Source organism: Nannobrachium achirus (assembly GCF_963921795.1).
Source record: "Nannobrachium achirus genome assembly, chromosome: 1".
NCBI classification, from domain to species: domain Eukaryota; kingdom Metazoa; phylum Chordata; class Actinopteri; order Myctophiformes; family Myctophidae; genus Nannobrachium; species Nannobrachium achirus.
Window position 1 is genome coordinate 4,182,760 of NC_137810.1, and position 27,494 is coordinate 4,210,253.

Below are 27,494 nucleotides of genomic sequence, written 5' to 3' on the forward strand. Positions count from 1 at the left end.
ACAAACAATTATATAATTTAGTATTTGGCCTTGAACGTTGACACAATAAAATAGAAATTACATTTCTGTTGACCTTTTAGGCTTTGTTACCAAACATTGCACAAGAAGAAAGATATGATGACTTAAATACACAAATTAATGACTGACAATGTCCGTTAACAATAATCATAATACATCATTTGTAGGGCAATATTACGTTTTTAATACTTTAAATATGCTTTTATAGTGCAAATAGTTTATAGTGCAAGTGAGCTTGTGAGCTTGTGGACTTTTAGAAACCAATTTTGACCAAAACCAATTTTAACCAAAACCAATGTTGTTTTTCAACAGATTAATTCATACAGATGAAGGGAAAGATTTCTGAGGAATATGTCAAATAATTGTGATTATCTTATCCACAACTTTCCAACATCCCATAATGCATTGCGCAGAAGTTGGACGGAGCTTCCGGCGCCGCAGCCGAGTGTGATCTACAAGCTCACAACGGCTGCATCTGCGACGCGACGTGAGCTTGTATGTCTGCTGTTAACCGTAAGTGTGGTGCAAAAAAAATCTCCAGTAAATTCCTGCGGAAAGAGGTGGGTAGTGATCAGTGTCTTTAAGAGATAACCTCGCGTCACCTGGCTTTCTGGGGAAAGCCTGGTATTCGTTTACTAAAAGGTCGGTTGATCCGGTCTAGACCGGATGACGTCATTTTGTAGTAAAACGGACTACACTTTGGCCGGAACTACCAAACCGGAATCAGTTTTAACCCAAAACTAAATTACTTGTGCATGCGCTGACAGGGTTAAAACTGATTCCAGTAGGCAAGCTTTGTAATACATTAATCTCAATTAATCACATTTAAATCACACAATAATATTTGACGTAACTGGAAACAGTGCGAAACTTTTTTTTATATAACTATATATAACTTCGACTTTCGACTTTCTCTGGTGGGAGTTGACTTGTGTAATGAAGTCGACTTGTCGACTTCTTCGTTATGCCCTGGTGTGGACAAGACTAAACCTTGGCTCTGAGAGGCTACATCTCATCACTGACTGAGTGTGACACAGGGGCAGTCATTTCAGAAGCCACTTCTTTAGACAACAGCTGAAATTACTTTTTTTTTTTTCACTAAAATGTGATAAAGCCACAAAAGCATTTCATAAATATCAGGCTACATTTCACTTAAACGCCAGAGCTTAACTCTGCATGTAAATAAGACTTTTTTTTAATTAATGTGAGAGATCATGCAGGTCATAATGAAATAATAATGAAAGGGAATAATGAAAGGACCTTGTGTGAGGGGGAGATTGCCTTGCCTGATGTGATGTGTGTGCGAGGGGTGTTTAATAAAACGTGAGGACGACACAACTGTCCTTTTTTATGATCCCATTCATTTTATTACAGTTTTTAGAGGTGTTTCTGCAGGCTGTGTATAACATGGCTTAAAATTATCTGAAACAAGAGTTTCAAGGCAGGGCATTAACGAAAAAGTCGACAAGTCGACTCAGTCGACTTCATTACATAAGTCGCAAAGTTGCAAAAAGAAAAAAAATAAACTTTCTTTTGTGAAAATAGCAGATCTACATGCTCACAACGCCTCACAACGTGATTTCTGCCTCTATATATTTGACAATTTTGACAATGTTTAATTTGTCATTTTAGAGGTATTAAAACGTCCTTAAATTGTCACTTTAGAAACGTGAAGATACCCTCTATACACTTAAACTTTATGTTGGTTTGTTAACGGTTGAGTGAGAAAACAATGTTTCACATTAAGCTAATCATCTGGGGACCCCCAAAATAATTGGGGGGTCCTGTGTGATGTGATGACGTCATCATTTTACTGAGTCGAGTCGACTTGCAAAAATCACAGTTCGTTAATGCCCTAGTTCAAGGTCCACAAATGAATTGTGAAAAAATACAGTAATTCATCCATTGATGTGAATAATACATGACATTGTGCTCTTACACTTACATTTAAAAACATGAACTCTTGAATACTTACATTTAAAATTTTACTCTTACTCAAGTAACATTTTGACTGAGCTACTTTTACTTGTTGTGTAGAGCGTCTCTTACTCAGGTACTGGGGTCGAGTAGGCCAGTGGCGTCAGTTCAGAAAAAGCTAAGGTATGGCAACATGACTGGTGTCTTGAAGACACCCGTCATGTTGCCATACCTTAGCAACAGGCATGATACATTTATTTTAAGAAGTACATTTAATCCCCCCCCCCCCCCCCCCCCCCCAACCCCTACCTTGTTAAAGTGACCATTTTGTAACCTTTTGCAGTTGTAGTTATTTTACTGTAATTTAACAACAGAATAACCAGCACAGATAGACAAAGAGACATTCATGAATTTATATTTAAAAGTTACTTTTATTTTCCCCCCTGGTCCCAGGGTATGGCAGCTGCATACCCCTGGACCCCCCTGGACCCAGGGTATGGCAGCTGCATACCCCTGCCATACCCAATTGACGCCCCTGGAGTAGGCCTACTCTGTCCATCTCTGGTGTTCTGTAACTGTTAGGCCCATAGCCAATCAACTGTGTCCTATTAGACTCATAGCCAATCATGTGTTAATTGCCCACAGTGTTCAGCTGTGTCCTGTTAAGAGTTGTCTATATATACTCCAGTGTGTTTGCCCACCTCTGGCTCAGTGTGAGCCTAACTGCTGCAGGGTGAATATGTGTGTCATTATGAGGAAAGGTTACCGACCGATGGCCTGTATAGGTCCGGAACAGCCTTTTTATCGATTTATTTTCTAGATATTAGGGCAAGGATGACAGATGAAGTTAGGCTTGGTCCAATCTGTCTAATAAAGGTGGTTGAGCAACCCAGAACATGTGAACACAAAAGACAGTCCCATTTAATTTGACAAACAATGAACCAAAAACTAACCCACATGACAATTCACTAAGATCGAGTCAAAATAACAAACTAAAACATCCAGATACACACAGGGAAAATGTATACAACTAAAATTGCAAATGTCTACAACTTAAATTGCAATACCTTTTTAATTTGGTCTTCTGTTAATTCACATCTTGACAGCAGACCCAACATGAACTTAACTTGAAAAACGAAGGATTCTACTCCAGGCTGTAGAAAGAAAATCTAAATGCACACTTAATTAAATGTAATGTTTCTAATAAGACAAACGCATGGCAGCAAGTCAATAATGTATTTATATATACCTATAGGTATGTTCAAGACAGCCTGCTGCTAAAACAAGTTAAAAGTATTTTATTTTATTTATAAAACACAAAACAACCAAAGGCAGACCACAGTGCTGCGCAGCATAATTGTACACAAGATGTAGCCGCCATCAGATGTTTATATCCACCTCTTTCCGCGGGAATTTACTGGAGAATGTTTTGCACCACACTGCACCACACTTCCGGTTAACAGCAGACATACAAGCTCATGTCGCGTCGCAGATGCAGCCGTTGTGAGCTTGTAGATCACACTCGGCTGCAGCGCCGGAAGCTCAGTCCAATTTCTGCGCAATGCACGATGGGATGTTGGAAACTTGTGGATATATATTTCTTTTGTTTTAATAAGGTTGAATACGTTCATAATGTTCTTGTTTTGGTCCATTTCATGTTTCTATGTGTCTTTGTTTTCCTCCTGTGTACTGAGGTTTTACCACCCCAGTGACTTCTTGACAGCTGATTCAGATCTGTTGATGAGCAAGGGTGCTTTAGGAGCTCTGTTAATTAGAGCTGAGGTAGAGGCAGTTCACAGTTCTGAACAGAGCACTCTGAGGCAACACACACTCTCAAAACAGCAATAACATCAGCAGTGCTCTCTGCTGTTCTTTTTTATTGCTGTTTTGAGAGTCAAGAGATATATGATGATTAAGAGTCAAATGAAGATCAAGGAAGAGTTTAGGTTACAGAATATTTCAAGATTTATTTCCCCACACACACACACACACACACACACACACACACACACACACACACACACACACACACACACACACACACACACACACACAGTACAGTAAACAGCAGGCTGTAAGTCATATTGAATCATTGTCTCACCTAGTGTAGAAGTAAACGCCTGTTCTTGCGTCCTGCATATACATCCACAATCTTCTCAGGCGACAACTTTGCTGTTAAGTCATCCTCAATGTTCAGAATGGCAAGTGTTGTTGAGCGCAGCCAACATGGAATCCTCCTCATGGCAGAGAAACTCCTCTCTGTGGTAGCAGATCCAATTGTCAGAGTCAGTGCCAACTGTAGCATCTTGAACAGATTGGGATAGCTGTCCTTTTTAACTGTCTTTTTAAGATGGTCAAGGTCAAGTGAAACTGTTGTGCTTGACGAGGCGAGGCTTTCACCAGATCCATCTCTGCTCCAAGCAGGACAGGATGGATTTTCAGTGGCTGTGCATATCTTTCTAGGAGAGGTTCCACTCCGTTCTTGTCACATTTAAACACTGCTGGTCTGCTGCACATGCCTGTGCAAGTTCTATTGACTCCCCCGTGAACAGGGGTGTCACACCAAATTCTGGGCCCCGGGTACAATGATTCACTGTGGGGCCCCTGTGATTTAACTATTGAAAAATAGCAGATATACAAGCTCACATCGCGGCACCGAGTGCCGCGCTGCGAGCTTGTAGATCTGCTATTTTTGAAAAATCATGAAAATCTTTGAATATTTCAAATCCTTCTAAGGTTTTTTGAAAAATCTATGTTTCGATGTCAGTGGAGCTCAAACCTTTTCATGTGAAGGACCCCCAAAATGATATGTATTTGGCCACGGACCCCCATCTCAAAATATTTAGTTCTCGGTGCCGCGCTGTGAGCTTGTATATCTGCTATTTTTCAATAGCTAAAGTATAAAATAATTAAGGCCCCTCCACCACCTTGGGCCCTACTAGTAACTCAGTCCCACTTTAATAATAATTAAGGCCCCTCCACCACCTTGGGCCCTGGTAACTCAGTCCCACTTTAATAATAATTAAGGCCCCTCCACCACCTTGGGCCCTAGTGACTCAGTCCCACTTTAATAATAATTAAGGCCCCTCCACCACCTTGGGCCCTGGTAACTCAGTCCCACTTTAATAATAATTAAGGCCCCTCCACCACCTTGGGCCCTAGTAACTCAGTCCCACTTTAATAATAATTAAGGCCCCTCCACCACCTTGGGCCCTAGTAACTCAGTCCCACTTTAATAATAATTAAGGCCCCTCCACCACCTTGGGCCCTAGTAACTCAGTCCCACTTTAATAATAATTAAGGCCCCTCCACCACCTTGGGCCCTGGTAACTCAGTCCCACTTTCCTACCCCTTGTGACGCCCCTGCCCGTGAACCGCCTGTCAAGTTCTGCGATCAGAGAATCCAATACGGGCAGATAAAGGTGTTGGTGAAATGTGTCACTCTCTGTCACACTCTGACTCACTTCTGTGACTGTCTCACTTTCATCATCCATTTGGCGTTGGCCCAAAGTAGACGTTATCAGGAAACCCGACAGGGAGGAGGGGGGTGGAGTCACTGGAGTGGTCTGCAGTTGGGCCAGGGGCAGGGGCTGCTGCTGCTTCAGCATCCTCCTCAGTTACAGTCACCGCCGCCACGTCTTTCACCTTGTCCTCGCTGAACCTTTTCTCTGATTCCCACACCGTGCTCCACGCAGGGGCGTCACAAGGGGTAGGAAAGTTGGACTGAGTTACCAGGGCCCAAGGTGGAGGGGCCTAGTAACTTTAACTATTGAAAAATAGCAGATATACAAGTTCACAGCGCGGCACCGAGTGCCGCGCTGCGAGCTTGTAGATCTGCTATTTTTGAAAAGTTGTGAAAATGTGTGAAAACCTTTGAATATATGTATTTTTTAAGCGAACATTTCTAACTCAAATTTTGCTTCTGGGGGGGTCCCTGGAACGAAATATTTTGAGATCGGGGTCCGTGGCCATATACATATCATCTTGGGGGTCCTTGACATAGGTTTCTTGCACACATTTTCACGATTTTTCAAAAATAGCAGATCTACAAGCTCACAGCGCGGCACTCGGTGCCGCGCTGTGAGCTTGTATATCTGCTATTTTTCAATAGTTAACATTCATGGGGGGCCTGCAGTGAATCCTTGTACCCAGGGCCCAGAATTTGGTGTGACGCCCCTGGCTCCACGTATCAGTGTTTGCCTGCCTCAGAGATTTGAAGTGAGCTTTTAGATTTTCTGCAGCCTGGCAGAGCGTGGAGTTGCTGGACTGCAGGGCCTTGTGTGTAACGTGGATCACACGCAGTTTATCCTCAGATAAAACCAGACATGCAATGAATGACATTCTTGTCATGTGTTCATTTAGGCCAGTGGCATCAACAGCCCATCTCCCTCCCTCATCACTAATGTCTTTTAGGCACCCAGTGATAGCAGAGTAGTGGGTTTTAACTGCATGCACGGCCCTCCACTTCCATGCCCATCTCGTCTCACTGGGCTGTACCATTTCCTGTTTTTCATGTGCAGTGATTTCTGGATTTCAATACATTTATGGTGATTTGACGGTTGTGCAAATACAGAGAACAGTTTATCAATAACGTTCAGGAATGTTTTCACGCTGCGATTGACAGTGCAACACTCTACAAGCACCAGATTTAGTTTGTGTGCCAAGCAGTGAATATAAGCTGCGTAGGGATAGGTCTCTTTGATGCGCTGCTGTACTCCTGACAGGTGCCCCGACATTACAGAGGCACCATCGTAACTCTGTGCAACAATTGGGATGTTTTTGAGACCACCCATCTCCAGTCCTGTGTTTATAGCGTCCACGATCCCAGCCGCATCACGAGATGCTGAACAGTCAAGGAAACACAGAAAACGCTCCTTGATTTCAAGCTGCTCTGTTTATCTTAAACACATCGACAACTGTTCCGTTTTGGAGGACCTGGCCTCGTCTGCCATAATAGAAAAAAGAAAAAAAAAGTATCCTGCACAGTTTTTGCAATGTCTGCATAAACCAAATTAGCACATATTTCAATTATTTCATTCTGGAATTTTGGACCTTAAAATAATTTGACTGCATGCTTTCAAAATCAGAATCATATTTAGAATACCAGCTACAAAACTCACGAAAATTGCCCTGTGAGTCTGACTCTTTCCCCTCCCTGTGTCCACGGAAAGGCAATTCAAGTTTAGACAACAGACATCAACCACTTTGCACAAATAAGATCTGTTCTTCTCAACAGTAGCTTTATGACTATCTGATAGTTTAGCTGCAATAGAGCCTGTAGATGCGCTCTTTTTAAAGTAGTCCCATTTAATGATGCAGTTCTTATGGCCTTCAGATATTGTGTTTGTCCAGTTTAGAGCCCAGCTTACTCCAGTCACTCACTCCATCCTTACGAAATGAATCCTTGACGCTGCTGTCATTCTGGAACTGCCGGCAGGGAAAACAAAAGACGGCGTCCTTTGCAATAGAATATTCCATCCATGGGTGCTTATTGCAATAAATGGTGTAAAAAGATCTTTTGCTTTTTCCAATCATTTTTTGGGGGAATTCAGATAGAACAGGTTGCTTGTGTTTTTCCCCAAGATCATCCACCGAAGGCCCCGCGGCCTCATCCACTCTAACTGATGGCCCCTGGCTGGGTGGTGGTTCTGGGGCCTCATCCACTCTAACTGATGGCCCCGGGCTGGGTGGTGGTTCTGGGGCCTCATCCACTCTAACTGATGGCCCCGGGCTGGGTGGTGGTTCTGGGGCCTCATCCACTCTAACTGATGGCCCCTGGCTGGGTGGTGGTTCTGGGGCCTCATCCACTCTAACTGATGGCCCCAGGCTGGGTGGTGGTTCTGGGGCCTCATCCACTCTAACTGATGGCCCCAGGCTGGGTGGTGGTTCTGGGGCCTCATCCACTCTAACTGATGGCCCCGGGCTGGGTGGTGGTTCTGCTGGGGCCGCTGGTATCTCGGCAGAATCTGCTGCTATGGTCGGGACCGGCTGCTGTTGGCTGCTGTTGGCTGCCGTCGTCAGGCGGCTGCGGCTCCTGTGTTGGCGTTTTACGCTTCAGAAATGGACGGATATCCATGTTTGCTGCTGAATTTGTTTGAGCTATCAGTCACGCTACAGGTACACACCACAGATATAAAAAGCTAGATACCTCGTCCACCCACTGCAGTTGATTGGAGCGACCCGTCTCGCCTTGGTGGGCTCAAAAGAGGAAGTGTCGAGGGCAGGCTGCCACTCAAAAACACTACTGGCCAATCACAACGCGTCTTTTCCGGGACTTTTCCATTCAAACCTGCCCACCGACCTTACGCACACAGAAGAATTCCAAGCCTGTCAATCAAAAATGCCCACCAAGGCGAGACGGGTACCAGAGAGCCGGAAGAGGCGTCGACCTTTTTATGTCTGTGGGTTCAGGTAGGAAGAGGGAAGACTCACTTACTTCCGTCTTCCATTCCATCGCTCGTGAATGCCAAAAGAAAATCATGTCACATGACATGACTAGGCCTACTCTTAAATTAAATTATTTCAAAACAACTAAACATAATAGAATTAGCCCTATTCACGGCCCGCCCACCTACTTCCGTTTCTCAGTATCCCCCGGGTGCTGACTTCAATTTAGAAGGGGAAACTATACTGGACTTAAAGCCAACAAATCGTTATTTCTAACGGTAAAGTAAATTATAATGCTTTGTGCCGTTTACTATCTTGTGTTCTTGATCATGCTAGCCGTATTTTATACTTTACTATTCGGAAATTGCATTAAATTTGCGATTTCTGTGCTAACTCTATAGGCTTATAGTAGGAGTTTCCCCTTCAAAACGGGACTTCAGCACCCGGGGGATGCTGAGTGGGCGGGTCGTGAATAGGGCTAATTCATATGTATTTCCCACAATTGTTTTATTTTTATTGATAGTTAAAAAGTGCACGCAAAAAATATATTTTATTGAACATGTTTTGTCTAAAGTGCACAAGTCTGCCCGCCTGTCCCCCTGGCCATTTTGAGTGCTCTCCTTTTTTTCATTGGTTGAACAAATGTATTTAATTTAAGGTAGATATTTGTTTTGTAGAAAGCAATATATTTTTTTCTAAATTAAGAGATGCTTATAAAATGTGGTATTTTTCCTTCTTTGATGTGATGCTATACACTATATACAGACTAATTTAGCTGTGGGCCTCCTTGAACCCCCTCAAGGACCCCTGGGGGTCCTCGGAACCCCACTTTGAGAACCACTGGCCTTTAAATAAAGACAAAAAGTAGTAGGATGAAAGATTAGACCTGCACACTGCCTCTTGCTAGTTCAAGACAATCATGTATTAGAGCAACATTACAATTTACTGCAATCCCTAACTTTTTGTCTCCACCAGCCGAAAGGCATGGGGAGAGACTCCGTTTTCGACCCTGTCCGTCCGTCCGTGTGTGAGTGTCTGTGTGTCTGTGCGTCCGTCCATCAGGTTTTACCAGCTAATCTCTGGCGCCGTTGGCCTGGTCACTGCCAAACGGTGCACACACACTCCCTGGATACCAATTCAGAACCTCTGCCCCACGTTTTTAATTCACATGGGCCTGTTCTAGCGCCACCATGAGGCAGACTTTTGCAAAACTAACTTTTGCCAGTACTCCTGCAGATTTTGTCCAAAAATCACACAAATGGGTAGACAGTATCTCTACAGGCAGCTTGTGATTACAGAGACATTCTGCATGCACATTCCCACTAGCTCAAGGAACAACCACTCTTTTCACATTGGCCTGTTATGGTGCCACCAGCAGGTCGACTTTTGCCAAACACATTTTTGGATCAAAATGCCTCAAATCATGCATGCAATCATGTCACATTGCCGTTAAAGGCCAAAGAAAACATGACACCCTTTTCACATGTAGCGGCGCGCTACCAGGACCTACCTGACCTGGTGGAGACCTGTGCTCAGAAGAGCACTGCTTCTAGTTTTTACTTTTGTGAACAGGACATTATTTTGACCACTCTGGAGTATAGAGTATGTTATGTTATGATCCTGTGGCCAGGTAGGACACCTACAGGTTGAAGAGGGGTACTGCAGTAACTAAAAACAGAAGGTGATAAATCCATGCTGAAACATGAACGTTAATCTGATTGTATTGAATGTTTCCATTTCCCACAAAAGAATATTAAAAACTAAATGTATTAGTAGGACAGTATGAGTCACCAGAAAAAAAGGGTGTTTTTGATGACTTTATCCTGGTTAAAATGGAGTTTGAAGTTACAATGGGTGTGTATGGGAACAGGCCCAGACAGCATAATGCATTTCATATTAATCACACAGCTGATTAGACTTAATGAGCTTGACCTGAGGATTTAAAGTACACCACTATAAAGGAAACTGCAAAGATTTGGTTTTATTCAACATTTATTTTTTATAAAAGTAGAAAAAAGGTCCACAGTAAATTGGAATTGTCTGATGGATATAAACATATTGGTAAAATAATTTGTGACTCTCCCTCTGGCAGAGTCACCTTCCTTTGTTGCAAAGAACAAAAACAAATCACACAACAAATGCTTCACACAAAATTAAAATAATGCATATGTAAAAGCAAAAACATAGCAATAATAATAATGAAACAGAAATAGACACTAGGACAGTGCAAATTGATTGTCATACAAATTATTGCAATCAATGATTTGTGTATTTGTCTTTGGACATTGGAACATTTAAATCAGACTTGCCTTTTAGGCTTTGTAAATAAAAGTTGCATGGAACATAAAAAGGTAAATGGTGCATTTATACAGCGCCACCTACTGCTCATCAGGAGCAACTGGGGGTTCAGAGTCTTGACTTAAATATACAAATAAATGACTGACAGTGACTGCGACCAATCATCAACATACATAATGGACTACGTCCACAAATACAACAACCTCTTAACAGACACAAACCCCTGAAGATGTCACATGACTCCTTACAGCAAGGGTCTTCAACAGGGGGTCCGGGAGCCCTAGGGGGTCCTCAGAGTTACTGCAGGGGGTTCTCCAAATCTTTGTGTGATAGGAGCTTTTTTTTCTCCTTTTTTATATTAACCACTTGAACCCTAGCGTCCATATTCTGATAACTTTAGCCAAAAATAGCAGATCTACAAGCTCACAACGCCTCACGCTGCGAGGCGTTGTGAGCTTGTAGATCTGCTATTTTCGGCAAAGAGCTTTGGTGTAGAGGAGAAAAAGAGCAGACTAAGTACAGAGTGAAAGGTTAAGTTTATTAAGTATTGACGGTTCAAGTGGTTAAATACTGTATCTGAAAACCCAAATTGACATGAAACCAAAATACACTGATGATTGTGCCGTCAAACGATGAAACTATATGGAATCTATGGGTTGTGGGGGTCCCTGCTTCATCTCTCTCTCAACTAAGGGGTCCTTGGCCTGAAAACGTTGAAGACCCCTGCCTTACAGGGTATTGTTTGGACAAGAAATTGTTTTTCCAGTGGAAGTTATGCTAAACATAAGCAACAACGTCACGTGCAATATAACATGGAATGCATTTTTAAACGTGAGCGCAGTGACCACTTATCCATTGCATCATATGGGCGGTGGGGTTCATTTGGTGCAGACCTGCGCGTGCATATACTGTTAAGGCATCTATAGAGACACACGGGCGCCTACAGATTCACGCCCACAATTGAGACAGTGACACCACTTGGGGTAAGGGAGAACGGTGCACTGCAAGCCAGCTCATAGAAGTCAAATTGCAATTCAACTGTAGTTAGCCTACTTTTAAAATAATCCTACTTTAACTGAAGACAATATTGAAGTAAAAGTATGTTTCCAAATGTATGGACTGTCTTAGTCAACATATCTTCTTGTTTTCTAAACAGATGAAGTGTTTAACATTTAATTTGATAGTTGAATGTGTTAGCCATACAGAGCAGAGGGGAGACAGCAGACAGAGAACATGTCTAGAGCACCACAGTGTGATTCTATAGAGACTGAATGTGTTAGCCATACAGAGCAGAGGGGAGACAGTAGACAGAGAACATGTCTAGAGCACCACAGTGTGATTCTATAGAGACTGAATGTGTTAGCCATACAGAGCAGAGGGGAGACAGTAGACAGAGAACATGTCTAGAGCACCACAGTGTGATTCTATAGAGACTGAATGTGTTAGCCATACAGAGCAGAGGGGAGACAGCAGACAGAGAACATGTCTAGAGCACCACAGTGTGATTCTATAGAGACACGGCCGTTTACACATTCCAGCCCACGATTGAGACACCACCACCACTTTGGGTAAGGTAGAACTGTGTACTGCAGCTGCCAATGCAATCCTTATGAGAGCCCCCCCCCCCCCCCCCCATTTGGGACACCATATACATTGAGTGGCATATATAGTGAATCTACATGAGTGTATATGTCATAACCCCCAAACAGAAAGTTTTTATTTTTTAGGTTTAGCTTATAACTTTTAAACAGTTTCACCACTTTTGCAGTAAAATGTTATACTAGAATCCATTTCATGTATGGGAGGCCTTAGAGATGAGGAAAAGCTATGTTGTGTTTGGTCCTTTCTCATAAACTGTTTACTGTCAGGCAGAAAAACCTTTTCAGTCAGCCAGCCAGTCTATGTACATTTCAGACATTGATCTACAAGCTCACAATGTGTCTCAATGTGACACATTAATTTGTGATGCTTGTTGAATCAGATATTTTCAAGTCAGTGTTGATCTTGACAGCAAATTATTATGTAATTTTTATCAGTCTTTTGAATAAAATTCCATTTAGTTTTAGTCATATTTTTTTATTTTAGTTTTAGTCTAGTTTTAGTTGACTAAAATGTATTTTGGTGGGACGTGATGGCATGCCTGATTTTATACTTGGTTGCGTGCTGAAAATAGCAGATCTACAAGCTCACAACCTGTCGCACTGCGTCACGTTGTGAGCTTGTAGATCGTCTATTTTCAGAGAGCAACACCCGAGCGCAACCAAACATAAAATGACTTGTCTTTTAGTTCTACTGGATCTCTTCTCCACTAATAGTCCCTCCCTAACATTTTACAAAATTGACAATTCTATATTTAGTCTTAGTTTTAGTCATCATAGCTCAGTGTTTGTTTAGCTTTTATTTAGTCAGTGAAAAAAGGTAATCAACCGATATTCTTCATCATATTTAAGTACTTTTGCACTTTTACTCAAGCAAATTTGGAATTCTGGACTTTTACTTTTATCAGAGTATGTAGTATTCTACACTGAAGTATTGACTGTAATGTGGAAATATACAAATATAAATACCCTAACATAAATATATACATAAACTATGTTGCTATCTGCTGGAAACCTTGGATGTCCAAAATGCTTCCTGTGTTCAAACACATCCATAACAACCATATTGGTTGATGTCAACTCATCAGAGACATTATATGTCCTCACAAAGACACACTGAGGAGGAGCCACGAGGAAGCCTAAACCCAGGGTAGAGTGGTTCAGTGAATGTGGACTGGAAGGTGTAAATGTGTATCAGTGAGTCAGAGGACACATCATAGAAGGACAGAGTCCCAGCAGCATGGTCTACATACATTGCTACTCTGTAGGAGCCAGAGGGATCAACAGGGAGGGAAGTGGTCCTACTATTGTGAGAGACCCAGTAATGGCCTCCCCAACAGTTCAGACTCCAGGACAGATCATTGTCCCCAAGTCTATTAGTACCCTCTCCTCTCCTGCTGATTCCTCTGTAAGCCACTCCTATACTAACCCCTCCACTCGTCTCTACCTCCCAGTAACAGCGTCCAGTCAGACCCTCTGTACACAGAACCTGATCACACTTATCATCAAATCTGTTAGGATGATCAGGGTATGACTGAAGCTCCTCCCCCTCTGGCCGAGTCACCTTCCTGTTGTTCTCAGACAGACAGAGTGTTCTGCTCGCTGTGTTTGGATCCAGTGTGAGACGATGGAAGTCTGATGAGAGAACAAGACAGGAAACATAAAAAAAATATATATATATATATTTTTTTTTTAAAGTATTACCATTACCGAGAGATAGATAGATAGATAGATAGATAGATAGATAGATAGATAGACGCACATGCGCACACACACACACACACACACACACACACACACACACACACACACACAAAAGCTATTAGTGTTGATTACAACTAAAACTATGCCGAAAAATGTTTGTAGACTTTTTTCACTGTGGAAAACTAAAAAAAATAATAATAATAATAATATGACTAAAATGAAATGTACTGACAATTTTGTAAAAAATAAATACAAATAGACTAAAATGTTAGGGAGGGACTAGTGGAGAAGAGATCCAGTAGAACTAAAAGACAAGTATCTGCTCGGGTGTTGCGCTCATAATATAGCAGATCTACAAGCTCACAACACGTCACACATGAGGCCAGTGGTGGAAGAACTATTCAAATGTTTTACTTACCAGTAAGACTCCCTAATCGGGAGATAAGCGACCGTCAGGTCGCATAAACAAACTTTAGAAGGCAATCGTAGCCAATCAGGAGGGAATATGGGAAATGGGACAGATCCATGTTGATGACATGATTTTAGGCCAAAATCTGTAGGAGCAGTGTCCAAAAATGTGTTTTGCAAAACATCGGCCTGATGGTGGCGGAGATAAGAATAGAGCCAAAAGTGTGACGTGTGACATGACAGACGGACTGACAGACAGCCGGTGGAGCTTTTCATAGTAACTTGCCACCTGACGGTCGTAATTAAATAAACGTAGTAATACCACAGTAAAATATAAAAGGCCGGTATTCCGAATTTTACTGTACAAAAGTAATGGAATCAAAATATACTCAACAAAGTTTAAACATACCAACAAAGTAAGAGCGCTAATGTTTTTCATTTCTCTTTCACAAATAGAAGATCTACAAGCTCACAACGCAGAGTACAGCGTGTTCTGAGCTTGCAAATCTGCTATTTGTTTGAAAAGCCACATTATAGGCTTTTTAGGTTCTGTGTGTATTTTATTAATAATTTAAATCTGAAAAGTAACTAGGTACTAGGCAACAACCAGGTAAAGTACAAGTACCTCAATAATACCTGAGGACTGTGAGGAGGCTCTGTCTTAATAAACATTTATGTTTGTGCATAAAAGCTGGTCTGATCCTCTAAACTGTTTTTAGGTCAAGGTTCATAACAGCATGTTTGTGTTCAGTGCAACTTGCATAATACTGTACCAATTGTGCAAAAGATGGTGCTGTTATCACTTTATTAAGGAATATGAGCTTGTTCAAAATAGGGCCTAAAAGTCTCCATTTCCAGGCTTATTTGCATCTTGTTCCAGTCATGGTCTGTAGCCAACTGAAAGGAGGAGTGACCCAGAGACAGTGGCCCTCATTTATCAATGGAGTGTAAAAAACAGTGTCTGTTTGCCCCCAAATCTTGCGTAGGCCAAGTTCAAGTGGTATTTACGAACACATCCTAAACAGACACACCTGGCGTACATTTGATCTCAGCCTTGATAAATGTGCAGGCTGAAATTTAAATAACACGCCTTAAATATTATTGAAACGCCCGACTTCACGGCCAGAACAAGCGGAATACGTCCTAACAACGAAAAGAAGGCTAATAAACTTCCCTTCACGTCCGCGTCCCACACACACACACACACACACACACACACACACACACACACACACACACACACACACACACACACACACACACACACACACACACACACACACACACACACACAATCTTTGACAAGGAGGCTATAGCACTGCAGCCGACATGAATGACACAAGTCACTGCCATGAATACTTTGGGATATTAACCCTTTCAAAGCCACGGGGAGCCCCTTAATGTTAAAATCGTACTATATCGGACTTCCTAGGGGGGGAGGGGCAGCCAATCGTACTTTCCCGTACTTTCCCGTATTTACCGAAATAAAAGATTTTCATCCGAAAATCGGCGATCGTCTAACCTTCCCTAGTCACTAGAGGTGAACCGATTGATCGGCGCAGATATCAGATCGGCCGATCAAGGCCATATCGGTTTTGATCGGTGTTTCCATAATTGGATCAAAGCGAGCCGATCAAGGGATTGAAGCAAAAGGGACGTTGACGTTCGATTCACGTGCGCGTTGTGCATGCGTGCTTCTGACGAAGGAGAGCTCTGTTCTCTCTTCTCTTCTCTTGTGTGTGTGTGTGTGTGTGTGTGTGTGTGTGTGTGTGTGTGTGTGTGTGTGTGCGTGCGTGCGTGCGTGCGGCTCCATGTTCACTTCTGTCTGTGAGCCACTTAATCCCCCCCCCCCCTCCTCCCACACCACACACAGACATGCACCGAAGAAAGGGGGACAGAGTGAGATGAAAGTTGTTTGTTTTAAACATATTGGATACACCATTGGAATAGTAGCCTACTTCTACCTTTGTAGGTGTTGACTTCTCAAAGTAAAATCCACGATTTGAGTGATCAGATGAATGCGTTTTCAGCTGTGTTGTTGGGTTAACGAGGCTCCGCTCGTCTCTCTCTCTCTTTGGGTTAACGAGGCTCCGCTCGTGTCTCTCTCTCTCTCTCTCTCTCTCTCTCTTTCTCTCCCGCTCGTGTCTCTCTCTTTCTCTCCCGCTCGTCTCTCTCTCTCTCTCTCTCCCGCTCGTCTCTCTCTCTCTCTCTCTCTCTCTCTCTCTCTCTCTCTCTATCTCTCTCTCTCTCTGCGACGTGAGAGAAGAGAGAGAGGCTGTAACGTTGCTGTTAAACTTAATTCCAAAAAACATAATTCCAAAGTCATTGGAGGACAACAGTTGGAGGTAGTTGTTGTCGATCTAAGGATAACGTTTGTAGTTCCCTTATATAGTTTAAAACAGTCATTTCCACAGGTGCTAACCGTTAGCACTAGATGTAAGGAGGATGAAGCGTTGCCATTTAGTTTCTGCGACAGAAACAAGCAAACAGGTCTATAAAAAGTGTTGCCATATCCTGTTTTTTCCAGCAAACAGGTCTATAAAAATAAAAAACTGGGAAGGTCAGTCAAACAGAAATGTTGTTGTCTGATATTGTTTAAGAACAGTGGTTCTCAAACATTTTCATGCCAAGAGCAAGGACCCCAAATATGTATATAGTGTACAGAAAATCTTAAGGGCCTATTTGGCCTATTATTGTTGCTATTAACCATTATAGCCAAATAACCTTGAAAATAATGAAGGATAGACAATATTGCCACTGTCTTTATAAGAAAACCCTTTTGTTTTGTTTTTCTTGAGGAGGAATTTTCCTAGGACTAAAATGATTTACGATACGATAATATATCATATTGAGAATCGAATCAAATCAATTAGAATATAAAGTTGAATTGAATTAATATATACAATGTCAATGTTGTGTAAGAGGAATCATTAAATATATAAATGCTCCGACAGTGACACAATAGCAGAATTTATGGATTTCACGCTGTGATCGATCGGTAATATCGGGATTGGCAGATATTGTTTCCACGCTGTGATCGATCGGTAATATCGGTATCGGCAGATATTGATTCCAGCTGATCGGTGATCGGTATCGGCCCCAAAAAACCTGATCGGTGCATCTCTACTAGTCACCACTCGTGCATTGATAGCTCATGGCTGGGCTGACATGAAGCAAAAGTGATGTCATTGGCCTTTCCTTTTCCAAGGCATATTCCCCCATTCGGTTACTGTCTGTACCCTGGTGCTTCTACAGCAGCCATGCTAGGGGCTATGCTAGCGAAAATTTTCAGTTCTGCTTTTGAGTCACACATGGATTATTTGCGGGGACATTTACGTGAAGGGATCGCGCACGCGAAACGCACGGGGAGATCGATGATCGGCCAAAACCCCCATTCTATCCCAACGGAGAACGAGAAAATCACGGTGAGCTAATGACCTGGGGAAAAAAAAAAAGAAAAAACAACAGCGCTGTCCAAGAAGGAGTGGCGGCGGGCTCATGTTTATAAACATAATATTATGTCTCAGATCACAATACAATAATAGAAATTTCACGGCTAATCTACCAACCCCCATTCTATTTCGGACGGCAAAGTGTTAATTTAAACCATATCCGTGCCGTGCGCAGACAGAGCGCGTTCATTTGGTTACAAGCAATCATAATTCCCCATGGCCATGATCTCACAGGCTCGCCACATTAATGACAGATATCCTGGAAACTAAAGGTCATCTGAATGCAGTGGTTGCAGAATGAATGAGGCTCTAAGCATTGATGGATGAAGGCTGGCTGGTGTTGAGTGATCTCCAGGTGGCATAAATAAATCCACGGCGCCCACGGGGAAGATGGTGCTCTGTGGGCACAGGTGGAGCGTCGGGTTTCATCATTAACTCCAGCATAGTGTACAGTAGCTACTGTATACATTGAGAGACCCCACGGTTATGTTTGGATATTCATTTTAACCCAATATCGGCGACGAGCGCAATGCGCCTTTGAGTGCTTAAACTATAACAATCATGTACCGGTATATACAATTCCCGCACGGGCTGGCCATCTCCCCGGTGGGCCGTGGACCCCCAAATAAATCATCCACAGCGTGCTCTGGGCTGGACACAGCCAGGTTTGGACCTTCAGGTTTTATCCTTAACTCATTAAAAGCCAACCCCGCGATGTCGCGGGAAAAGTAATAGAGTATCTATAGTGCCATCCACGCGATGTCGCGGGAAAAGTAATATATTACTGTAACGGCGAGTAAAAATACCTAGTACAATGGCCGACGCTCCGGAGACGAAATCCGCGCTGATTTGTCATCATCACGGCTCCACGAGCACACAATAGTCATCCCATAACATTGAGGTGGACGGCCGATCTCATCTTTAATGTCCATTATCTCAAAACTACACTTTAGAAGCTAGGATGGAGGCAGATGCTCGCTTATTTTACAGTTATAAAAGCTCCCGGTCGGCCATTACACAACTCCACGTGGACACGCATCGGTTCCGGCGCACGATCCGATGACGTCAGACCGGAAGTACTTCCGGTCTAGACTTCTGGCCTTCAAAATAAGACAGCGGCCGTTAATGGGGCCGGGAGGGGGCACTCTGGACCCCCTAATCCGTTAATGTCCTGGGCTCAGAATGAGTTAATAAAGGACTCACAGCACTGTATAAATTGAAGGCTCACGGTCGACGAAAATGTAAGATTACAGCCACGCCGAGCTGGTCCCGAAAATGCACTCGCATGCGTTCGTATCTCTGCTTGTTCTGAGCCAGATCTGCAATAGACTGTTAGTGTGAAAGCACTTAATGTAGATTGCTTCCATATCACTAGATTTAAATTGCTTGTCATTGTAACTTGGAAATAAAATCAGCGTGCATGTCCATTATGCAGCCGGCTATATGCTTTTATAAAATGTTATATTTTCACAGGATTATTTATTAGTGTGTTAGATATACATTTCCGAGTGGATACATGTGTCCATTGCCTGTCAGATAGTTAGACAATGCTGCCCCACATGTCTACAATGGAATAAGAGGTGTAAGATGAATCCTACACCACCTCTGAACTTGACGTGAGATCTGATCCCACCCTACACCAAAGTCAAAGTCACATTGAAATGATAAATGCAGAGACTTGCCTAAATTTCGGTGTACGCCAACATTGTGAACTGCACCACGTTGATAAATGAGGGCCAGTGTGTTTGGGGGACATTAAGCAGAATGTGTGGCAGAAGGAGGATTGAACATTGCAGAAGGTGTGTCAGGTAGAGGGAGTGTTTTGTAAACAAGCATCAGCTGGTGTGAAGGACCAGGCCAAGAGCAGAGAAACCTCCTGCATTCACTGGAAGCTCTACTGAAGAGCTTTCAGGACAGCATCCAGGGAGGGAGGGGCCAACAGAGGATAACACACTGTATACAAATACAGACAGACAGACAGACAGACAGACAGACAGACAGACAGACAGACAGACAGACAGACAGACAGACAGACAGACACTATACAAATACAGACAGACAGACAGACAGACAGACAGACAGACAGACAGACAGGCAGGCAGGCAGGCAGGCAGGCAGGCAGGCAGGCAGGCAGGCAGACAGACAGACAGACAGACAGACAGACAGACAGACAGACAGACAGACAGACAGACAGACAGATACTCACATCTTGTAAGGAGTTGACAATTAGGATTAGAATTCCAGAATTCTCCTCCATGTTTCACTCTGTAGGAAGTAGAACAACAATGCATCAATGTCTGACTGTCTAACACAACGTCTCCACTACCTGACACTACAGTGTTTCTGCTACCAGTGAAATGACGGGAATTTGCTAAAATTGTGGGAACTTGCAAAAGAAAACTAGAAAAGAAAATTTCTAAGAAATTTTAAGTGTGCCTGCAGCTCGCTAAGTCTGTGCAACCTTGTGTAGCGGTTGGTGTTAGCATTAGCGTTATTAACATTAGCATTTTTTTGCATAAACGTTAACATTATTGTTCTTCATATGACACCACCCACATGTCTGTACGACAAACGGTTCACGAGAAAACGGGTCACTTCCTGTTTGGTGAGGGGCACTTCCTGTTTGGCGAAATAGGCCCCAATTAAGTTTAAGGACTCTTAATCTTGTCATTTGACGCAACCCGCGTGTCTGTATGACAAACGGTTCACGAGATCAAGGGTCACTTCCTGTTTGGTGAGGGGCACTTCCTGTTTGGCGAAATAGGCCCCAATTAAGGTCATGGACGATTAATGAATTAAAGCTGCAAGCAGCGATGACCGGGCCCTCGCAGCTCTACCCACGTCACAAGGCCAGCAGCCAATCAGAAACCAAACAGGAAGTCAGCCATTTCGACTAATTAGTGGCGTTTTGGCGCATTTTTGGCCGTTATCACGGGTCGCACTTTAACGACAGTTTTGTGAGAAAAAAAAAGTTTTTTGATTTTTTGAGGGAAAAAAAATTGAGAAAAAAAAAAAAAATTTGAGAAAAAAAAATTTAGAAAAAAAAATTGAGAAAAAAAAATTGAGAAAAAAAATTTTTTGAGAAAAAAAAATTGAGAAAAAAAAAGTTTTTTGAGAAAAAAAAAGTTTTTTGAGAAAAAAAACATTTTTTTGATGAAAAAAAAATTTTGAGAAAAAAAATTTGAGAAAAAAAAAATTGAGAAAAAAAAATTTTGAGAAAAAAAAATTGAGAAAAAAAAATTTTGAGAAAAAAAAAATTTGAGAAAAAAAAATTTTGAGAAAAAAAAATTTGAGAAAAAAAAAATTTTGAGAAAAAAAAAATTGAGAAAAAAAAATTTGAGAAAAAAAATTTTGAGAAAAAAAAAATTTGAGAAAAATTTTTTTTTGAGAAAAACAAATTTTTGAGAAAAAAAAAAATTTGAGAAAAAAAAATTTGAGAAAAAAAAAAATTATGACACCAGCCGCGAGTCTGTACGACAAACGGTTCATGAGTTATAGAGGCACTTCCTGTTACAGAGGGGGCGGGGCTTCATCAATTACAGCTCATCCCTATTGGCCGGAAAAAGACCAAAGTTGTGTGTGCATTTTAAAGTTTAAATCACGTTGCTAGGCAAAAGTATGGCAGAGTTATGTGGCGCCAAAGTTTCTGTTTTTTTTTCGGAGTCCCCCATTCTAAGTCAATGGGGTTTTTGGGCGTCGTTTTTTGCGAATTACATCGCAATCGTATCGCGGATCGGAAAGAAAAGTAATAGCACACCATTCCCGGCCGAGCCGCACGTTTTGATGTGTATATTGCGGGGGTGGCGTAAATCGTGCAGCAGTTATTACGTGCCGAAATTTCCCCCATTCTAAGTGAATGGGGTTTTTTGGCGTCGTTTTTTGCGAATTACGTCGCAATGGTAACGCGGATCGGAAAGAAAAGTAATAGCACCCCATTCCCGGCCGAGCCGCACGTTTTGATGTATATATTGCGGGGGTGGTGTAAATCGTGCGGCAGTTATTACGCGCCGAAATTTGCCAGAACATGACTGACTTAAGTATGGCGGATTACAATAAGTGTTTTGCCATTGCATTGCATGGCAGGCACACTTAAATATGTGTGATTGAAAGAAAAGTGATTGAAAAGGTGACTCACCTTTTCTTACTAGGCTACTGTAGTATACCTTTATGAACGTGGCAAAGCTCAGTTTACAAGGAGTGGAATGAATGTTGCATCAAGTAGGATTAATTTAAATTGTCATTATTTGAATTTTAACAGAGCAGATAATATAGACATTATGTTTTATTGAGCAAGGGAAGAGATTACATCTTCTGCCCTGCACAGAGTCGGTGCGCACTCACACACACACGCGCGCGCACGCACGCACGCACGCACGCACGCACGCACACGCACACACACTTGAGTAAAAGTAAAAGTACAAAAGTACACAGTACTTAAAAAACTAAAAGTAAAAGTCCAAAATGTTTGAAAATAGCAGATCTACAAGCTCACAACACGTCGCGATGTGACACGTTGTGAGCTTGTAGATCGGCTATTTTCAAATAGCCAAGGTATAAAATAGGGCTAAAGTGGTTTATGTATGTTTTAACATTATAATTTAGATCAGCAAAGTAACGAGTAACTATAGTTTTCAAATAAACATAGTGGAGTAAAAGTACAACATTTGGATCCCAGATGTAGTGGAGTAGAAGTAAAAGTATTGGAATTTGGAAATACAAATACCTCAAAACTGTTCTTAAGTAAAGTACTTAAGTAAAAGTACTTAGTTAATTTACACCACTGGTAAAATGCAGGGTTATGCCATTGGAACATGAAACAAGGGAATCACTGCACTAACCAACATGGACACAGTCCAAGTTTACTCACTGCAGAGACTCCAGTCCAGAGAAGTTCTTCAGTCCAGACACCGGCAACATGTTGAAGTTCAAGTCTAATTCTCTCAAATGAGAAGGATTAGATCTGAGAGCTGAGGCCAGAACTTCACAGCTTCTCTCTGACAACCAGCAGTGCATCAGTCTAAATGAGAAATAAAACACACAATGTTTGATTGTCTGCTATAAAATACATTATTCTGAGAACCTGCTTACAACCACCTATTAAAGGACCTGTCGAGTTATACTCCCAGAGCTATGGGGGCCCTACATGGGGTTTCCGCGGGGTTTTTTTTTGCTAAACAATCGGGAACGACACACTACACTTTCCCTTTGCCCCTTTCCACATGCACCAGCCAGCAAGATAGTCTATATAGTTATAGTAGATGGACTTCTTGGTACCAACACTCCAACAGACAGACAACACCAGTATCATATAATCATTCAGTTCCAAAAGCTTTTCAGTTACCAAGAGAAACTAAACCCAAACAAGTAGAAGTGAAAATAGCCGATAAAAAAAAAAAAAAAAAAAAAGAAAACACAAAAAAAAGAGACCCCATAGGGGTTTTTGACTATGGGGTCCCAGACTTTATCTATGGGGGCTAAGCCCCCATTGGCCCCCACATAACTCGAACCCTGCTGTCTGGGTTTTAGAGTAGAAAACCAGACAGAGTAACATGAACTAAATAATCTTTACTTAATCTCCCAACAGACAGGAAACAGCAACAGGTTGAAAACAGATGATCCAGCAAAGTGACTGAAAACAGAGTTTATATTAATGGTTAGTTCCAATACTTGATTCTGATTGGCTGGTTTCTGATTAAACCAGTGTCTAAAAGACACAATAATCCACACCTTGAATCAGTTTATATCAAACCCAGGTGTGCATAGGCGGCGGGTGAGCCAAACGTTTGGCGAGGCTGCACCCCGCCAAACCCCGTGTCTGTGGTATATTTTAGTTGATACAAATTACAAAAGGTTTTGAAAGTGCGCGGTCCACTGCAGCCATCATCACTACACTTCTCACTAAACGTAAACAAAACAACATTGTCTGTCTGTGAATGCTCTTCCTGTTGTCCTTCACAATAAAGTGTCCCCCTTTACTTCTTCCCAATGCGTGACATTTTACTCAGAAAAATAACAGGAAATAGGTGTAACAGAGGTAGCGCAATGACGGTCAGGCAGATTGACGTTCATTTGGACTGAGACTGACCGTCAGTCGGAGGCTGACGGCCGGGCCCCCGCGGTTCATATATTATATAATTTGCAAAATACCCAGCGTAGCATTTGGGAAGGCACAGCCTACCCTGGCCTTATTGACCCGCCGCCTATGCAGGTGTGTTATTTCTTTCCACAGTGTTGTGAAGCTGAACTAGAGAAGGGAGCGCTTGATTTTCTCTTAAATCCTGCCGTGCGGGGCTTCTAAGCACCACCCACTAGAGTCCCCAAATCTGCCCGAACCCAACCATAGCCGAACCCGCCCGGCATTTAGGCTAGGGTAGGGCCTAAAATGTATGCTAATTAGTCGGGCCGGGTAGGGCCTCAGGCTCAATGAAAAAAGAAAATATTTATTTTTTATTTTTTTATTGCTAAATTCTTTCCAAACCCGACCATACCCGAACCCGACCGACATATAGGCTAGGGTAGGGCCTAAAATGTATGCTAATTAGTCGGGCCGGGTAGGGCCTCGGGCTCAATGAAAAAATAAAATATTAGTTTTTATTATTTTATTACTATTACTATATGATAGACCATGACACTGGGGCAGTCATTTCTGTAGCCACTACTTTAGACCAGGGCTGAAATTATTATTATTATTATTTTGTTCCTAAAATGTGATAAAGCCACAAAAGCATGTCATAAATATCGGGCTACATTTCACTTAAACGCCAGAGCTTAACTCTGCATGTAAATAAGACTTTTTTTAATTAATGTGAGAGATCGGGACATAATTCTGTTGGTCCTCCCAAATTTAGAACTTGAATATCTCAAAAGTAGTATTTCAGCATGGCATCATTCTATAAGCCATATCTTCAAAACTGTTGGGTCAATCTCCACAACCAATATATCATTTTGTAGCTATGATTCCCAGCTTTCAAATTAAATGAAAAAATGAAAATGAAAAAAGAATTCAATGACTAGCCGTCAGCCGTGCTGGGACACATATACCCGACTCGACCCAAGGTTTTCGGGCCGGGTAGGGCCTAAAATGTATGCCAACTCAGGGGTTGACACTAAGGTCTCAGAGGCACTTGCCCGTCGGGCAAGTACAGGTCATGTTCTACTTGCCCTCAGGTCATGGCCACTTGCCCTCATAATCGCAAAATCGTAACATTTGAATTAACGTTCATTTTAACGTATTTGTTACCTTCTACTTGCAGTGATGTTGCTAGGTTTTCAATATAATGGGTCACGGGACCCACAGGTGGTCATTCAAATAGGTCCCAGAAAAAAAATATGGGTCCCCAATTAAATGTTTTTGAGAGTTGTGAGCTAAAATTTGCATCTTTCTTGTATTATTTTACAATTTGGCTAGTGTTTGTTTTTATAGTATAGTTTGATTACTTTTGATGCAGCAATGGTCTTTTTTTCTTGTCTTTAAATGTATTAAAAAAGTCCTTAAATTATGACTTGGTTGTCATCTAGGGCAGTGTTTCTCAAATGGGGGTACGTGTACCCCTAGGGGTACGCGGAGGTACTGCAGGGGGTACTCAGAAAATGCCCCCCCAAAAGAAAAATAGAAGTATAAATCATGATAATATTATTCATAGTTAAATAATTTACTTCAATTGAATTAGAAGAAGAAAAAACATTTACTGTCATGTTTAATGATGACACTTGGAGCCTGATAGATGCTAATAACACAAATTACATGGTACCAGGCAACTGGGATGTGTTTGAATGCAAGTTATTGACATGAAAACTGGACTGAAATGTTATGGCCAGTGTTGAAAATGAATCTGTTCAGGAGGCACCGTTTGAAACTCTCACTCCCTTTCTTATTTTTTGTGATGTTATATTCTTGAAAAGGGGGTTCAATACCAAAATGTATGGTTTTAATTGCAGTTGTATAAGGAAAATGTTGTTGTCGGGTAAAGGGGGTACTTGGAATCAAAAATCAGGGAAAGGGGGTACTCAAGCCAAAAAAGATTGAGAAACACTGATCTAGGGACCCCCCCAAAATCATTTGGGGACCTCTGGGAGGTCTCGACCCACAGGTTGACTCACTTGACTGAAGTGGAAGGGAGAATGTAGTTTTAGTGGATGAATGAAAGTGGAGCAAAGATATTTGTTTCAAGACAGTTAGAAAGTGTTTATTGCTCTGGTGTTTTCTCTTTACAAACTGTGATTCTCTTCGAATGCTTTATGCTTGTGTCGCAACGTGAATGATCTGAAAACAACGTTGTGCATCAGAGCGGCTCTTGGCTCGCTCCGATGCCGACTACCGTGTGCGGTTCGCGGCTAGCTTTTCTGCGTGGTTCGCTGCAAAGAGAGGCGGCCACGGCACGTCGCAACGGTAAAATCTTGCTCTTTCGAAAGACTATCATTTCGTCCGGACGGAGGGTTTTACCAACTCACCCCATGGAGGTTAAGGTTAGAGTTGGGTGTCAAAAAGATGACATATAGAAACAGCGAAGCTATCCCCGTCGCGACAGACACTCTTTGGAGAGAGGATTGATCCTGCAAACGTATTCACATTTAGGTTTTGCACGAATGAAACCCACTGATTTATACCTAGTTGCAGCTGTGTGCGCGTCGTGTCTTCATCATAATGTGATCTTGTATATTAGCTGTTTTCGACGGAGGCACGGAGCACGCACGTGTTTGCGTGTGTGTGTGTGTGTAGGGACTGGGGAGGAGGGATGGACTGAGGGGAGAGAGAGAGAGAGAGAGAGAGAGAGAGAGAGAGAGAGAGAGAGAGAGAGAGAGAGAGAGAGAGAGAGAGAGAGAGAGAGAGAGAGAGAGAGAGAGAGAGACGGAGCAGCACTCTAGTCCTGTTCAAGTTTCTAAAGACGGATAATCTCATTATGTTACTCAAAATGTGCGCTTGCCCGGTCGGGCAACCTGGTAGCAACCTTCACCTGCCCGACCATTTTATTTGCCTGCCCCGGGCAGTCGGGCAAGCGTTAGCGTCAACCCCTGCAACTAGTAGGGCCGGGTAGGGCCTTGGGCCTGCCCAGTTAGGGCCCAGTTAGGGCCCAGTTAGGGCCGGGCCTTAATTTTCAGGCCCGTTGAGAACTCTACCGCCCACACACATAGGACAGTAACTGAGTGACTCTGGATGGGGCTTGTAAAAACACCAAGCGCCCCCCCTATACCCCATTCTGATTGCAACAGGTGTTTCTGCAGCCTGGCCGGGAACTACTTTCTTGTAGCTGGGAACTACTTTATTGTAGCTGGGAACTACTTTCTTGTAGCTGGGAACTACTTTCTTGTAGCTGGGAACTACTTTCTTGTAGCTGGGAACTACTTTCTTGCAGACCTTGCAGTGAATTATTAGTGAAATAGAACAGTTTTAATTGGTACATGTCTATGATTTTTCATGTTGCCATATTGTAACCGTTTTAGAAAAGCAAGAAGCCACGCGAGGCATGTGGTTACCTGTATTTTATAACGGCTGAGAGGGTTGGAGACACTCGGCTTGGCTTCGTGTCTCACCACGCCTTTCAGACGTTATAAAATACTGGGTAACCACATGCCTCTTGTGGCTTATTGCTTCATTATACACATAAGACCTAACAGGTCAAAGGTCAATTGATGGACAGTTTAAGACAAGTGAAGCTGATAACTGCTGATGTCACAGACACAGGAAGGACATCTGCTGGAGAAAGAGACGATA

At 42.4% G+C, this 27,494-nt stretch overlaps 1 protein-coding gene across 1 annotated transcript in view; it reads right to left on the reverse strand.

The window, feature by feature from the left end:
* Nucleotides 1-5,421: 5,421 nt before the first annotated feature.
* LOC308306788 (protein NLRC3-like) overlaps nucleotides 5,422-27,494 on the reverse strand; it is a gene marked incomplete at both ends in the record, with an annotated part of 42,725 nt that continues 20,652 nt past the window's right edge. The window contains 4 exons of the mRNA XM_080751830.1: nucleotides 5,422-5,620; nucleotides 6,658-6,778; nucleotides 19,989-20,047; nucleotides 22,650-22,799. Coding sequence (XP_080607956.1) covers nucleotides 5,422-5,620; nucleotides 6,658-6,778; nucleotides 19,989-20,047; nucleotides 22,650-22,799 — 529 coding nt within the window. The remainder of the gene's footprint in view (nucleotides 5,621-6,657; nucleotides 6,779-19,988; nucleotides 20,048-22,649; nucleotides 22,800-27,494) is intronic.